We start from the raw sequence: 18,166 nt of genomic DNA on the forward strand, positions 1-18,166 counted from the left end.
CTAAATAAGTCAGCAAATGGATACTCAACTCATTTCTGTAAGCCAGCCAGAAAACCTCCTAGCAACTTCATTAGGCTTTGAATCAAGCTTTCAGATATTATGCATTTTCTGCATCTTTTCAAGGGGTAATGTTGGATCTCTGTTCTGAAAACTAAATGTATTTTTAAATTTTCTCTCACAAAACATCAGAACCCCATAAGCACCATCTGGATTTCTGCTCTGTGCATTTGTATTTTATGCAGATACAGTCTTCAAAGACAAATGGCAAGAAATACAATTGTAGTGTATACTGTACACAGTGACTGGGAACCTCATCCAGGAGTCCTCGGAAGTCAAAATGAGCTGCATCAGGTCCTCTCTATGCTTTGCATAATGAAATAATTAAACATATTTGAAACAGGTTATACTATATAATAATTTCAAAGTTATGGCCTGATATCAGCTTTCTCACATGAACACTTACCTCCAAGGCATGCACCCATGGCCAATGAGAATATTAATGGTTTCATAGGCAAGTTAACATCAGGATCTTTACTCAGATTGAGAAGCACAGGAATCTGATTTGAGAAGAGAGGAACAGAACATAAATAAAACCAATTTAAGCAAACAACTGAAATACAAGCAAATCCAAATAATGTTTTATCTTTTTTTTTTTTTTAATGAGTATCTTTCCATAATACTCTTGGTTTGTGCTCAGTTTTGCCCACTAACTGCCAGTCCCACAACCCATAAAGAAGTTACTGGTAATGTTTTCCAAGCCTGACACAGATTGACTGCTGAAAAAAACTGGGAATCCCTTAAGGTTATGAGTGCATCCAATTGGACCCATCTATTTCAACAGGGATCTGACAATTCCTCCTCCATTCCTTGAAACTTGAAGGATAGAGCTATCATCCCTTCTCTACCTGGAAACAGCTGAGAGAGAGGCCTGGACCCAACTGCATGGAATACATCAGTAACTAAAATATTACTGAATTTTTGTTATAATAAAAAGTGTCTGATCTGTTACAGAAAAAAACCTGTGAGACATAGATGTGACAGGCCTCTGAATTCATACACAGAGTTGAAGTATTTTATTATTTAGTCTAATATTACATTTACCAGAAAATGTATGTTTTGTTATCCTAGGAAATATTTGCAACTTTTATGAGTTTCATTTAATATTTTTAGTAAATAAAAATAAATTATTTTAGAAAAAAAAATACTTGTAAATCAAATCAGGTCTGTAGGGAAACATTACTGACTTCATTAAGCATTTGGTATGGAGACCAGATACACAGCAGGCAAGCTTTCCAGTAGCACCAGATTTCAGTCACTAGCAACCTTCAAACATAGGAAACTTCAGTTTTAGCTGGGGAACACTGTTTAAATTACCACTTCATTGAGTAACTGATTAGTTTGAAAAGAAGGAAAAATCAATGCCTATAGAAACAGGATCATTAGTAAAGGGAGAGTTGATAATATTTTTTACTTGTTTTTAAGATGTGCAGAAATTTATTGGACCAAAGGAGAAACAAAGAATGAACAAAGAAGAAGCAGTGAGAAACCAAGCAGGAAGGCCTTTGTTTCTCTCAAACCACCACTTCCAGAGCACAGTATGCAGTTCAAACTGTTATTGCATTTATTTCAATACAGAGTACTGTTTCAACATAAAATGAAATAACTTCAAGCGCAAATAATGAATCCCTGAATTAAGCCATCTTGCTCAATTTAGATACAGCATTTCTTCTTGTGATGCAATTTTGACCCAAGAACCAGAGACAATTATTTTCCTCCTTGGAATTATTTGCAAATATCTCAATATACTACAGTAATTCTCTTGTTGCATGACACAATCCTGAACTATGCAGGCTAACAACACTTTGCAAATTAGATGACTCCTTCTGTCATGCCCTGCCCTGCAGACATGGAGAAAGAGGGTATGTAGAGGGCATTAGAATGACAATCCTATTTTCTTGCTTTTGAGTTCAGTCCTAAAGCTGTTGCCAGAAAGGTCCTAAGTGCAGAGCAAGTAATGTCTTTTCACACTCCATTGGTGAGAACTGTGTGCCAAGCAGACACTTACAATCTTCCAGAGGCCCCTTCCCCAGTTACAGCACTTTGAAGGACACAAGAAAAAGAAGAGAAGAGATTCTTGGCAGAAAGATAACTGGGTGATTCTCTGCTAGGTATTTGCACTAGATATGCACAATGCTCCCATCAGAAAGTTTGCTCTTCTGTTTACTGAAGGAGCTCAGCTTCATGAGTTCTCATTAACTATTAAATTCCTACTGACTGAAGACACAGAAACAACTTGGATGAAAGTCTGTGATTGAAGGTTTTGAACTTTATCATCTCATAAGCGCAAAGATATATTGCAACATAACAAGAGAAAGGACAGTTTTATAATGTGCTTGCATCTGCACTCTTAATTTTTAAGCCCAACAAAGTATTTTGCAAAAATGCACTTGACCCTACTGGTTTTATTGGCATCTTCTTGACATAACATTGCTTCTTTTCCACTTAGGAATATTGTGAATTATTTTTAAAAGCTTCATAGTAATTAATCATATTTGTTAAAATTATTATTTGTGATGTCATGCTCCTAAGTATATTATCAGGCAGTGGGCTAGATCAGCAATCTCAGCTCCCACAAATGTCTGCTTTTGCAGCAAGAAATAAGCATAAAACATGCCCTAGCAATATTACATACTCATGTAAACTTAAATTTGTGTGTTTCCCTTATTAAAAGAGTTGATCTTTATGAAAGAATAATATTTAAGGTAATAACAGTAGCACAAGTTGTATAGATCTCCACCATGTGCCTGAAGTAAGATTTAGCATTCATGTAACTTATGCAAAGCAGACACATTTCTAAAAAAATTTCTTCTGAATCATCAGATGAAAGATGAATGCAAAACATTTGGTTACATTTCTAGAGTTTCAGGCAGAAACGTGTAGTTGATCCACAGAATACACCAAACAATTTTCAAGTAATATGGAATTAGCTGTGTTGCAACTATGTACCACAAAATCTCAAAAAGTCACTAGCATCTAATTTTTTTAATCCAAAATTAAGAGTAATGTAAACACTGTTCTAATTTCCATCCTAACACCTTTAATGATACAAAATGAATGAAGAATTAGGAAATTTGGCCACCAGCAAGAGATTCTGAATAGATATTGCAAAACAATTCATGCCAGTGAACATACCCTCTTGCTTGAGTCTTTTAAACACACAAGGATCAGGCAGAGGATCAAATGGACTTACTTCTCTGTTTTCCTACAAAATCACCTAAAATGTATTTTTTGTCATATTCATTCATTGCAATTATGTGACATACAGCATTTTTGCAAAATCAGTACTTCAAACCTCAGCTTTATAAATTGTTATATTTAACCTTAGCACTGAAAACAGAAATGCAGAGTGCAAAAGTATTAGAAGGAAATGTTCCACTGCAGTTTCAGTGTTTCTGAAAAATTAAATTGGCCCTACGGTGCTTTCGGATTCAAGCTAGAGGCATTTACAAAAGCATCAAAAGCAGATGAAGTTAGGATACTTTGTAAACTGCAATATAGTTCACTGCAATATATATTGTACAATTATGCTATATTGATTTAACTTAATTGGAACGCAGATTTTGTCATTGTTTTACTAAGTGCTGCCATTCAACAGAGAAAAGTGAAAGTTAAATCTTATGAAACCTTACTTTTTCTTCATTATTTTGTCTTCAGACTTCTTATGCAGCAACTATATCAACATTAGAAGGAAAATAATACTGTCTTCTAAGGAAGATAACATCCATATTTTAAAGCCCTTATTTCAACATGCTTAGCAGATAAAGTCTCTATATTTGACTAGTTTCTAAATGCATTCTAGCTTTGCTGGAAAGTTTGGTATAGAACTACTTCACATTATGGCTTGATTGGCAGGATCTAAATAAAATTAGTGATACAGCTCACAAAGGAAAGCCTAATCACCTTCACATATTCTGTATGATTATCCATCTTCAGGTAAACAGAAATAAACCCACAAAAATCAGAAATAATGAATGTACAGCACTGGGAAAAAGCATAGTGTTCTTAAACACCCAATACAGAAACATGTTAGTCATTGATCTTAATCTTATATTGTGTGTTATATTTATTATATATATAGAATATGAACTGATGCACAAAGAACAACAGAAGCGTGTAATGGAAGTATCTAATGATGCTGGCATATTTGTCTAAACAACTGTCCTATTCAAAACCAGCTTATGTGTAGAGAATACTTACTTATACCATAGACTTCAGAAGTACATAGGATGTGTTACAAATATGAAGAGACCAAGAATGAAGACATTAGTATTCTCATATTTCATACTTGTTTAGATCTTGAACATTGGTTGAGAACTTTTAAAAATGTAGCAAGGTTTTTTTGCTGTTATATATTACCCATCTTTCCTAGAAAATAGCATCTTTTAACAATTAAAAATATTATAAGTCATTTCAAATTTTAAAACTATAATTTCAGTGTATTTCTTACGATTTATATTGTTATATGCAATTGCTTTTTGTTAAAAGAGAATGTTGGAATGTTTGCAAATCTCTATTCTGTGTTGTTGTTGTTTTTTTCATAGGGATTCTACTCAACCCCTTTCAGTTCCTTCCAGGTCCTCCTATTCCCAATTAGATGAAAGTGGAATGGAGAGCCTCAAGAATTTTGCTTTAACATTTATTTTGATACATAAATTTTCACACCTTACTGCCACAACATCTCTTAATGACCAAACAGCAAACTGATTCAAGCCTTTATCCTATTCAACTATTTTTATGAAAAAGCTTGCTCACAAATGTGACATTCCCCTATTCAAGGGGATAGAGAAGAAAAAGCTCTTTCAAAACTGTGAACCCTTTTCTGAAATACAAGTAGAAATGATGATTTAGCTTAGCTAATTAAACCTCATATATGTGGGGTGGAGACCAAAGAGGAAAGACATAGCTACTCCATACGTAAAAGTCTCCTGGGGTGGCATAAGCTACTTCTGAGGGTTTAATTTTAGCCCTCTCAAATTTAATGTTTTTACAAGAAATTTCAAATTGCTGTCATATAAAAAGAGTAACTTAACCATTCATTCATGTTCATGCCCCATTTACGCAGCACAGTGGAAGGCATCAAATTATATAGCCCATCTTGTCTAACTACACAACATGATGGTGAAACAGCAATATACATCTTTATTTTAAGGACTCACTGCTGTTCTACAACTTGAAGTTCCACATTTTGCTAAGAATTAAATGTGTTGAAGACATCTTCTGTTGAAATTGCAGATAATGTACATTAATAGAAAAAAAAAAAAAGCTATTTCTAGTTTCTCAAGTTGTTGATTGGTGTGTCTACAGCCTGCTAGGGCTCAGTCTTACACATCAACTGAGCGTGGAAATGAAGAACATACATTAAAAACTTCAGTAGTGCAGAAGGAAAGAAGATCCAAAAATAAAGGAGGCACTAAGAATATTCAATACTGATTGAATTTTCAGTAGTGCAAAGAAAAAGATTCTGATTGTTTTAGAGGTAATAAATAGTTGTCCAAAAATTACCTTGTTTCTAACAAAGACCTACCAGTGACCAAGTCACCTTGCAGCCAGGTGGTTAATTGAAATGCTCGTTACACTGCATTGAGGAAATAGTATTTATGCTGAGCTAAAACAAGGATTTACCATGGCTATGTTTTTAGTTCTGATAATAAAAGAAAAATATAAACAGATGGCTCCAGCATATGCAGCTGATAAAACATGTCAATTAAATTAAAGAGCGTAGTGGTAATGAAATCTCATCACCTAACATTCTAAGGGCAGAAACCTGCGGCTATTTAAATGACAATACTAGGAAAATACAGACCTTAAAATGAATGAATCCTCCTGTTAAGGAATGTCACTGTGAGTTTAGCCTTTTCAAAAAGGAATTAAAAATCAGAGGGTTAATAGAATGACACATGGAGCATCAGTACATGATTCACCACATCTGTTATTCAGACAAAGAAGGCTAGTCATACAACATGGGAAAAAAAAAACCCTTCCATTCTAGAATTAAAATGCTTAATGCTTAATAGCTAAGCTTTTGGTTTATTAATTTTTTATGCACAGAACATGTTGTGGGTTGCTTTATGCAGCTCTCAGATACATTTATATATATTAAATTTGTCACTGGTAACAAAGTCCTTTGCATACAGAGTTTATACATTTTCCCACAAGGAGTATGACTAACTCAGAATTTGCTATAGTAGAATTTATTCTTATTTAAAAAAAAAAGATTGATTTTCCTATCGTGTGGACAGCTTTCACAATTGCCAGATGTGTTCATGAACTTAAAGTAATATAAACAGTCATTCAAATGAATATGTTTAATTAGAAACCTGAATCTTCACTTTCCAGTGCTTGAAAAGAATGAAATAATCTTGGGATTACAGTACAGCAACCAGGTTTCAATCTCTCCATCCTTTTGGGGTGCAGTTTGTGGCCTTTGCATCCATGACAAATTATGTGAAACAAAGGGGACATGCTCTGAATACTGCTCTGTCTTTGTGTAGATCCAATGCTTTATTTCAGTTTAACACAGAGTTTTACCAAGACAGGGATAGATATAGGATAGGATAAGAGGTAGATAGGATAGGATAAGAGATAGATAAGATAGGATAAGAGTAAACAACTTATGATGACCTAATCCACTTCAGAAACTCAGTACACTGTTTCAGGTAAGCAAGTAACTTTCTAAAGGATCCGTTGTAGCTTAAAATTCTTGCTCAGTTCTGAGACCTTTGTAGTGATCAATACATTAATTCTATACGGTACTAACACTTCTAATAGTGATGTTCTGCCATGTTTATTATTGCCTAGAGCAAAGAATAACCAATTTTGAACTGTTGCACTGAAAAGGTAAGATATACTATGATAAGATATTTCAAATAATAAACTAATTTGATTTCTACCATTTAGGAATTTTCAGTATACTCACACTCTCTTTAAAAGAAGTTTCCTTTCTTTCCTTTCAAAATGTGTAAATGACTTTTTGGTCTATGTGCATGCAGCTGTTTGATTCTTTTTATTACTCCAAACCAACTTTCACAGACAAACCAACGTTCACAGACTAACTAGATATGAGGCAAAACCTTTTAAGTCAAGATTTCTGCATTATTGCCTAATAGTCCTAAAGTGTTTGCTTGGAGATGACTCATCCTGAACCAGTCTTCCTCTTCATGCCTGTTGCTTGAAGTCTGTTGTTAAATCAGTATAGATCCACAGGAAAAAACAAGGTAATAGAACCAAAAAACCGTAGTAGCAAATGATTACAAAGCAGTTGCAAATCTATCCAAACAGTTATATCCCCTGTATGAAATTCCTCAAACATGACTCAAGCATGGACATGGACACACAATGACAACGGAAGAAAACAGGCACAAAGAAATCCTCATTAGTTGAGAATACATTATATAATTAATCATTCCTATTGTATAATGAAGGAATTATTGCATTTTAAACAGAGATCTTGATTGAATAATTCTATTTGATCGTGCCCTGATTTGTTACAATACTGACTTGATACTTTTCTGGTATTAAGACTTAGCTGGTGAAAAACAATTTTATGTTTAATACGATTTGCTGTTTTATGAATGGATGATACGAAGTTGGGAGGACTGGCTGACACGCCTGAAGGCTGTGCTGCCATTCAGCAAGACCTGGACAGGCTGGAGAGCTGGGCAGTCAGAAACCAGATGAAATTTAACAAAAGCAAGTGCAGAGTCCTGAACCTAGGGAGAAGTAACTGCATGCACCAGTACAGGCTGGGGGATGAGCTGCTGGAGAGGAGCTGAGGAAAGGGACATGGGTGTCCTGGTGGACGACAGGTTGGCCATGAGCCAGCAGTGTGCCCTGGTGGCCAAGAGGGCCAATGGCATTGTGGGATGCATTAAAAAGAGCGTGGCCAGCAGGTCGAGGGAGGTGATCCTCCCCCTCTACTCTGCCCTGGTGAGGCCTCAGCTGGAGTACTGTGTCCAGTTCTGAGCTCCCCAGTATAAAAAAGACAGGGATCTCTTGGAAAGAGTCCAGAGGGCCACAAAGATGGTGAAGGGCTTGGAGGATCTCCCCTATGAAGAAAGGCTAGGTGAACTGGGTCTCTTCAGTCTTGAGAAAAGAAGACTGAGAGGGGACCTGATCCAGGTTTATAAATATCTGAGGTGTGGGGGACAAAGTGGTGAGGCCAAACTTTTCAGCGGTGTGTGGAGACAGGACAAGGGGGAACGGACAGAAACTGCAGCACAGGAGGTTCTGCACGAATGTGTGCAAGAACTTCTTTACGGTGAGGGTGATGGAGCACTGGCACAGCTGCACAGGGGGGTTTTGGAGTCTCCTTCTATGGAGATCTTCAAGACCCGCCTGGACGTCTACCTGTGCGACCTGGTGTAGGGAACCTGCTTTGGCAGGGGGGTTGGACTCGATCTCTTGAGGTCCCTTCCAACCCCTATGATTCTGTGATTCTGTGAACTAATTACATAAGTTAGTAGCAGCAACTTCAAGTAACAGAAAACATAACTGTAACTACACTGCAGATAGAGGGAAAACTTTAACAGAAGTGGATGGATAAGGAAAGTTTCCATAAAAAAAAACCTCACAGTTTTACTTTTCACCTATGTATATTGATATAGCAGGGCAGCAGAGAAAGTTCAGAAATCCAACAAGTGCAGTGCACCTAGTTGCACAGCCAACTAAAGCTGCTAGCAGCAATGGTGAGGTAAACATTTAAACAGTGTGAATGAGTTTGTAATAATGATGAAATCCCAGGGAATAAAGAAAATTTCAACATAGCATATCATAACCAGTAAATTTAGCTTCCTTCTCAGCACCACATGAAGAAAACGTTAAACCTTCAGGACTCATACCATTGTGGCTGTAAACGGGATATTGTCAATCACAGATGAGGCCAAAGCAGATACCCAGAGCACTAAAATGATGGCCACTGCTAAGCGCTGGTCCTCAGGAACCACCTAGAATTAAAGTAGGTTAATTTACAACTTTGTGATTCAGTATTCCTCTGTCTCCCTAATGGCGCAATCACACAGGTGTTCACAGTTTTAATTTATCAACATCTATTAATCCTTCAGGCTCTGAGATAGCATAAGCATTTTAAAGAAAATAACCTGTCATTTAGTAACACAGTTACTATTCTTTTTCCAAGGAAATTAAACAGAAATAAACAGACTGGTATTTCTGATACTCATATTTCAGACCAAAAAAATAACTTCTCTTTCACAGTTTCTACTTGTTTGCATCTCAGCATTTTTTGTTCATTAATCTAGAGAAAAGGTTTTGCTTCTTCATTTATACTGACATGTCTTCTAGCTGTGGGTAGACACACACACACACCCAAAATACAACATGCCTTCTAGATATTATTGATGTAGGAGTACAATCTTTAACACAAAATTCAAAATGAAAGTATTATTCAGTATTATTCTATTGGAGTAAAGCTATTTTCCTTACCTGATAAATTATTGTAAATATTTTGCACATACCTTTATTAGCAAAGCTGTCTGTTCTCCTATATAGTCTATTAAATGCAGATGAGCCAAAGCCTAAAAAAAGAAAATGATACCAACTGGTGAGGCATCTGATGCAGCTACATTTCTCCAATGGACGTAAGCAAACACAAGTCATTTTTATGCACAAGATGTTGTTATTCATCTCATAACTTTATAGCAACTTTGCAGTTTGTGGAAGGAATAGACACAACAGAAATTGTAGCTGTATTTGTAGAAGTGGGTTGCACCGGAAAGAGCAGTGAGATTGATTAAAAAGCATGGGGCACAGGCATGAGAGAACAGCTGAAATGTAAAGATTACATTCTTCAGTGAACATGTTTTCTGAGGATAACTGATTTTTTATCCAACAGCCCCAAAACCATGGTCATAATTGTAACCACAATATAGGCAGCAATGTATTGTGTTTAGAAGGTCAGACGGAATCAGACACCTTGTGCTCAGGCTGAGGTGAAAAGAGAAAGCAAAATATATTTTTCTATTAAACAGTTGCATCAGACCAGTGAGAAAACAATGCTACCCATCTGCTGAAACCAAGCAAGAGAACTTGGGTGGATGGAAATTGGCAGAGAGACAGCAGCAGTTAGGAAACAAGAAAAACAGCTCCATGATGGCACCCAGTGTGAAGAATAGCCTACTCCAGCACGCTCTGTCCTCCCTGGGGGAGCAATTCCCATCTGCACAGAATACTTGTATAGTATCCCATGTAGTCCTGGTTACTATAATGAGTGAAAAGACTCCAGTTCAATAGCTGTGGCTTTGCTTTTTCATTGTGGAAACAGGAGAATGCAAACTGAATCCTCACACCCCAAGAGAATGATCTATTCCTTCCAAACACAAAGTAAAAGGGAAAATTTAACTCATGAGAGAAAGCCTTTAATTCACTTTGGTCATATTTTATTATAAGTATGCAGAGGGAAGCACTATTTTCAGGTTGAATGGGATACATCTATCTCTTGACTTTTCTGTTTTTCAGGAAATAAAATCTCATTATTTTTTTATTCAGACTGGACCTAGGTGGCTGACTTGCTTTGTGTTTTCTCGCCACAACAGAAAATCAGTTAGCTGAGACATTCTGCTGACTGAGAGCACTGCCACACAGAGCTGCAGAGGTCAGCATTCACACAACACGATGCCACACACAACAGGCAGTCAAACAGCCCTTTGGAGGTATCACTGGGAAAAAAATGAATAAATAAATAAAAAACATTGAGCTTGCATGCTGTCAAATCCCACGACAGAGATGGATGAAGGACCTAACTGGTATCGAGTGGTGCAGTGTAAGGCACAGTAATGTCAGAGTAACAGCAGAGCAGTCATCCAGACCAGCAATTCCTGCACCTGCATCTCAGCTGGGCAGCAGTGTGCAACTATTTAGGTACCACCAACAGCAAAGTGCACCAGCACCCACCTCCTACAGGAACAGCATGGGAAGCTGGTAGTTTCCTGCTTGCCATAGAGTGGGAGATGTAGAGGTAAAGGCAAGGAAGCTCTGTTGCATACAAGTCAGGACAACTCACTGAGAAAATCCAAGGGAACGCCCTTCCATTGAAAAACAAGTGTAGAGTACAGCCATTGCAGAGATTGCATTAAGTTTTAACAGTGCATTGCAAAGGAAAATGTACATCTACATTTAAACATGCAGCACAGAGAACACAAGTGATAGGGCTTTTAATTACATATGCATTCACCTTACATTAAAAATAATGACATTTTTTTCATTGCTTTAATTTTTTAGGGTGAATTTTTTTAACAAGCACTTCTGTATGATTTTAAGCTACTGAGTTGATTTGAAGCTATTGGGTTTGCTATATGAGCTCATTAACTCAATGTTTATCAAAGTAAATTTTAAAATGTATGCAGAGAAAACAACGAGAATGATCTGTCATATTTGTCTGTGAGTGTTTTGTGTTCAGAATTAAAAACTAACTTCTTAACACATAGTTGTCAGCAAGCACAGCTCGGAGTTGCACGTGGTTAACATTGCTGCCTTACTATTTAACTATCTATCAACACAACATATTTCTTTTCAGTAACACTCAACATTTCTTTTGGAATCCAGACATGGCACTACAAAAGAGATATTCAGGAAAGAGGGAAGCGAGGAAAGGATGTGAACATCGCTCCTGCAAAAAATCAGTCTGCAGGTAGCCCATCACATTAGAGAGATGACAGCACTAATCACACAACCAACTTTAAGATGTCTACAATATCCAGGCTAATTGCCTGCGAGCACATAGCTGAAAGGCAGCAATTAGCACCCTGCCACCGGATTCCCAAGGATGTAAACTGCACACGGGGTCTTCAGGATCTTCCTGTGCACTCTGAGAGGAAGAGATATTACTGCACTAATTGGTGCCTTCCAGCATACAAGTTCCTGAGTGACAGCTCAAAAATAGAGCCTTACCGCAGAAAACATCGTGAAACATTTTAGATCAAAGTTTACGCAGAAAAATTAGCATGAATCACTCTTATGGGCAGTATGTCATGATGACTGATGTAAATAAACTGCCTGAAGGGAGTGAAGGTAACGTGACCATTTCAGACTACAGAACTGAATAAAACAATGTACCCTCATGTCACAGAAAGAAGCAGAAAGATGTTATAGTTTGCAACAGACAATTTTGAATAAGTACAAAAAAGACAGCTGTAGAGATAAATTACCTGAGGACACAATCGAAAACAAGAGAGATTCAAAGTATATACATCTTTTTTACTGCAAAACATCTACCGGACTGGACTAATAAGCACCCAGAGACAGAGCCTCCAAGAGCTTTCTTGTCTAGGAAAATTAAGTTAAATTTTCCAAAGTGTCTTGCAGCCTATGTCCCACACAGGTTTCTAAATGTACTTTCTAATAGTAAAGGGAACATTTCTAGCAGTAAGAAATAGTTTGAGAATGGGAGCCATCCAAAGTGAAGGATCACCAAGAATATGAGCTGACAAGTGCAGAGAGCCTGAACCATGGAACAATTCCCTATACTTCTGTGGATATATTTACTTTGACTTCTTTTCTTGACATTGTTAATCTTCAGAAAAGAAAAATGCCTTGGGAAATAGTGTCAGTTCCTGCTAATCTGAAGCAAAAGGGATGACACATTCATTTTTCTTATTTTTCTGAGTATTTTTCTTATTCATTCAATGAATATCTCCCACTTTTCTTCATGAAAGTTTCTTTCATGACCTTAAATTCCTGTTACCTTAAAGAACCAAGAAAAAAAATAATCTTTCATTAGCAAACTATTCACTGGTGATCTGAGAAACCATAGAAGTGAAGTTCAGTGAATTATAACAGTCATATCTGAAGTCTGGCAGCAAACGGCAAGTAAGTTCCTGTGTGCTTTATTATGTCATCGTACAGTCACAGAGTGCTCAAATCAAAACTGTTCAATTCAAGCTAAAACAATAAATACATCAGGGAATGTAACTAATACACTGATACAGCAGCAGTAAACAAAGTAAAAATGGCTTCAGTATGGATCCCCTATGAGAGCCAGAAAACAGAAGGAAATACAGAAGCTGATAACATGAAGAACTGAATTGCCTGTCCTTATGGTTGTGCAATAAATCAACATTTCCTGATGAGTTTTAGACCTTCTAGCTTTCAAACAAGCCTCTTAATGATAATTAGAGTTTCTTTTCATCTTTTCAGAGGTTACCAGATTTTCATTTTCAGTTTGGAATTAATTAGAGTTAGCTGAACTATTCACTGTATTTAATTGAAATTAGGGTTTGTTTTTTTTTTTTGTTTTTTGTTTTTTCTCTTCTGTTTTTATAGATTTCAGAATACAAATTCTTGGGTTCTTTGAAATTACTGGAGGGCATTGTGGGTGTGCTGTATGTTATATTCCAGGCTTTTCCCAGAACACTTATATCAACATTTCACTACCTATGGCAGCACCAGCAGTCAAGGGAGTTTCATCAGCCATCTTTGTAAAACTTGACTTCACTAGATGGAACAAATAACAACTAAAAAATCCAAAGCATACTAGGGAATGCACAGACATTTTACATAAATGTGAGTATTCATATGAAGATTCCTATAAGTATTTGAAGTAAGAATAAATCCATTCAATCAAAACGTGACTGGATAAAGCAGACCATCAGAAACAGACAGACACTAAGAAACTGCACAGTAAGACATCCAGGCATCCTGAGTACTGAACGTCCTTTTCAAATACAATTGCAAACTGAAATTCTGTGATATTACCCTTTCAAACTATTCTCCTATATCTGTCAAGCCAATTGATAGCCTGAATGTAGCAGACAGTATTAGAAGCAGTTTTCAACTATGGTTTATGTTCCTTTATTTTTCCTGTTACTAGTCTAAACAACTTCAGACTAAACACATAAAAATATATAAACAATCTGAACACAGGGACCACAGACATACCAGGAACAAAAATTTAAGTTATTGGAAATGACTGCACTGAATGTACACAGCAAATGCAGCAGAACAAAAGTGGGATCAAGCACACAGTGAAAAATTGCTCAGAACCAGCTTCCACCACTCCACCATTTCACTCCATACAACTGTGGCTGCATTCAATCTTCAGTGTGCCTGTGGGACACTGCCTTGCAACACATATGTTCTGATAACTCAGATTTTAAGTTGGTTCTAACTGCTCAGAATTTAGAAACCACAAAATCTTACCTCCATGAGAACAAATAATGCTGCAAAGAAAAGAAGGGTTGCCCATTCCACTCTGCTTAATATCATCTCAAAATCATGGATGTCTGCTAGCACTAGCAGCCAAATGGCTCCCAAAATGGCAATCCAGCCTGTATTTGGAAAAGAGAGAAGATCAGGCAAAAAGAGAACAATGTTTCACAGTTCACTTGCTATGTACTAGCAATGTAAAAGTTATAGTATTGCATTTTTCAGCTAAAGGTTTTTGTCATACTTTGTCGTTGATGCTATAACAGGTTCAAACATAATCATAGAATCATAGAATTGAGTTGGAAAGGACTATTTAAGGTCACCTCATTCAACTCCACTGCAATGAACAGGAACATCTACAGCTACATTAGATCAGCCTCCATCCAGCCTGACTTTGTCTCCAGGGATGGAGCATCCACCAAAAATCTGGGCAACCAGTTCCAGAGCTTCACTACCATTATTTGTAAAAAACTTCTTCCTTAAATACAATCCAAATCTCCCCTTTTTTAGCTTGAAACCATTTCCCTTCATCCTGTTGCAGCAGATCCCACTAAAGAGTCTGTCCCCTTCCTTCTTATAGCCCCCTTAAGGTACTGAAAGGCCACTCTCAGGTCTCCCCGGAGCCTTTTCTTCTCCAGGCTGAACAGCATCAGCTCTCTCTGCCTGTCGTCATTGGAGTGGCTCTGCAGCCCCAGGACACTGAAGACTCAAGGGCTACATGCACTAGAAGACAAACTCAGGAAGAGAAAAGTCCTTTGAAGCAGGAGAGAGACCAGGTTTAAAAGAGATCCAGACAGGATCTCTTTATACATCTTCACATGTTAAGGCATTTTGGTAACTGAGAGAAAATGCAGATGAAATTTGCAATCAGGCAAAGAACAAAAATCATGAATCTCCAGTCCTAGCAATACTCACTCTCTCTGCACAGCTAAAATTCTATCTGGAGCTGTTTGATTCATCCCATACATTTATCTTGAACAGTAGAATGAGACTTCAAACAAGAAATAGAGTAGTTCTTCCTATATTTTCTCCTTGGGATTATGATCTTTATGTCTTTCTTTTTCTCTACTTTTTTTAAATAGCAGATTTTTTTTCTCTAATGAGTAAAACCAAGATACATAATTTGAGGTTTTTAATGGCATGGAAACAAAGCATCCCACCTCTTCAAGTCATTTCTCCCTTTGTTGTGATTCTTTCTGATACCTGGCACTATTTCATATAGTCACTGTTGAAAAGTGATGAATTCAAAGAACTACAGAACAAGTAAGAGGGAAAGAATAACAATATCTGCTGTCAAAAAACTTTAGATCTCAAACTTAAAATCAAATTTCAAGTGTGATTTAGGGAGAATAAGTCCCTACTACAAAGCACATAGATGAATAAAATGAGCTATCTACAGCAGTCCTTGAGAACAATAGCATTTGTTCCTCCATTACGTTAAAGAAATAAAGAGATCCAAAATTATACAAGAGCTGAAACTCAAAATCAACCTCTATTCCATTTTAACGTCGTGTAAACTTCAAAAGAAATAAAGAGACAGTTGCCTGCCCATGAAGTAAATTTTAATTCTTTTTTCTAAGTGCCAAGTGAGTAAAATCTGATCTTGCCATCTCATTGGATCCAAAATCGAAGTCTCACAGCCAGCTTTGCTTACCATCAGAGACTGAAACATTGCCACACAGCAAGCTGAGCAAGTCTGTTTCGTACTTTCTCACAGTTGTATAATGAGTGTTCGGTCAAAAATATCTCGTGCATGAACATTATACTGCAAGGGAGGAGAAGAACTAAAGCCATCACAAAAGAGAGGACAGGGTGGGAAAATCCATCTGGTCCCTGTCAGAGTGTCATAAGAAACTGTGAAATCAACTTGTCCTTCCTCTATTCAAGGCAGGCAGGCCTTGAACGAAACCTTTGCCCTGTTGGTTATGAAATGTGGCACAGACAGGGTCAATCCAGGCTATATCACTTGCAGGCAGAGGAATGTCAAGTAGTAGAAAAGGTCTGGTTCAAGAGAAAAGAGGAGCATCAAGAGGAAAGCTGGATGTTAGCACTGGAGTAAAAGATGTACAGATTTTGCGCTTTGTTAAGTATCTGTTTACAGAGGTTTGTGAGTTGCTTTGTCAGGTTTTTTTGTAAAATACTTCTAAGATCATCTAGTCCAATCATCCATCTACCACCAAAAATGCCCACTAAACCATGTCCCTTAATGCCACACCTACACAAGTCTTGAACACCTCCAGGGATGGTGATTCCACCATCTCCCTGGGCAGCCTCTTCCAATACCTCACCACTCTTTCTGAGAATAAATTTCTCCTGATATCCAACCTGAACCTCCCCTGGAGCAACTTGAGGGAATTCCTTCTTGTCTTATCACAATTTATGTGGGAGAAAGGACTGAGCCCCACCTTTCTACAATCTCCTTTCAAGTAGTTGTAGAAAGCTATAACACCTCTCCTGAGCCTCCTCCAGACTGAACAATCCCAGCTTCCTTAGCCACTCCCCATAAGAGTTATGCTCCTGACCATATCAAGCTTTTCTGACATTCTCTGGACATGCTCCAGGGCCACAATGTCTTTCCTGTAGTAAGTGGCCCAAACCTGAACACAGCACTTGTAGTGCAGCTGCACCAGTGCCAAGTACAGAGGGACAATCACCTCCCTGCTTCTGTTGGCAACACTATTTCTGATACAAATCAGAATGCCATTAGCCTTCTTAGCCACTTGGGCACACTGCTGCCTTGTGTTCAGACTGATATCAACTAACACTGCCAGATCCTTTTCTATGCACAGCATTCCAGACACTGCCCCACATCTATAGCATTGCCTGGGGTTGTTGTGACTAAAGTGCAGGACTCTTTGTCTTTTTAAAGCTCATACAACAGGTCTCAGTTCATCAATCCAGCTTATGCAGATCTCTTTGTGGGATCTTCCTACGCCATGCAAATTGACATTTCCTCCCAGCTTTGTGTCACCTGCAACTTTACCAAGGGTGCACTCAATTCCCTCATCCAGATCATCAATAGATATTAAACAGGATGGGCCCCAATATCAACCCCTGGAAAATACCACTAATGACTGGTTTCTAGCTGGATATAACTCCATTCACCACCACTCTCTGGGCCCAGCCCTCTAGTCAGTCAGGAAAGAGCGTACCTGGCCAAGCAATGGCCTGCCTGCTTCCCCAGGAATATGCTGTGGGAGACAGAGATGAAGGCTTTACTAAAGTCCATGTCGACTAAATCTACAGCCTTTTCTTCAGCTATCAAAATTCCCGACACCTACCACATTTTTTGCAATCATCACTGACACTTTTTACCTCTCCCCAAAGCAAAGTGAATTTGACAATTCAAATTAGCTATTTTCCTAAACGCAAAGAAAACAGTATGGAAATGCATTGGCTCATTTCAACTCTTATGTGTTCTCCAAATTCCAGTAAAATACAGTGGGCCCGACTCTTCCTTAAATAAAAATGGCAACAATTCCTGTTAAAGGGACACTACAAGAGGTGCAGACTGGGAGCTCAGCAGAATTTTACTGCTATTTTGTACAGATTTAAGTGACAGTATTAGGTAAATGGAAGCGAAGGGTTAAAGAGCAGGAATTTTCAGTAGTTCTGGAGTAATTTGTGATAAAATATGGGCATTATTTCTACCTTCCTGTCCCTCACACAAAAAAAAATCAACTTGAACATGTTATGTGGAGATAATTATTCATTAAAGCTAATGAAATACAAAAGAATTGCACTAGAAGTAGATAGAGGCAAGCATTTTCATGCATTTTCTTGCACCACATGCTTTAGCAGTATGCACTAGCTCCATGCACATGGCTTGGGGTGAGAGAACAGCAGCTTTATAATAGTTTTACTGAGGAATACAGATGGGCAAGGAACGTGTCCTCCTGTAGTACTTCAGCAAGTAGAGATCTCTGGAGAACTGGAGATGTCAGCTGCCCGT

At 37.6% G+C, this 18,166-nt stretch overlaps 1 protein-coding gene across 1 annotated transcript in view; it reads right to left on the minus strand.

Moving 5' to 3' along the window:
• The window catches only part of OCA2 (OCA2 melanosomal transmembrane protein), a 170,568-nt gene that overhangs the window by 47,442 nt on the left and 104,960 nt on the right, over positions 1-18,166 (minus strand). The window contains 4 exon segments of the mRNA XM_065741233.1: positions 464-557; positions 8,898-9,002; positions 9,531-9,590; positions 14,209-14,336. Coding sequence (XP_065597305.1) covers positions 464-557; positions 8,898-9,002; positions 9,531-9,590; positions 14,209-14,336 — 387 coding nt within the window.

Source organism: Cyrtonyx montezumae, unplaced genomic scaffold (genome assembly GCF_038088225.1).
Source record: "Cyrtonyx montezumae isolate F1298 unplaced genomic scaffold, pur_monq_1.0 scaffold_3, whole genome shotgun sequence".
In the NCBI taxonomy this organism is placed as follows: domain Eukaryota; kingdom Metazoa; phylum Chordata; class Aves; order Galliformes; family Odontophoridae; genus Cyrtonyx; species Cyrtonyx montezumae.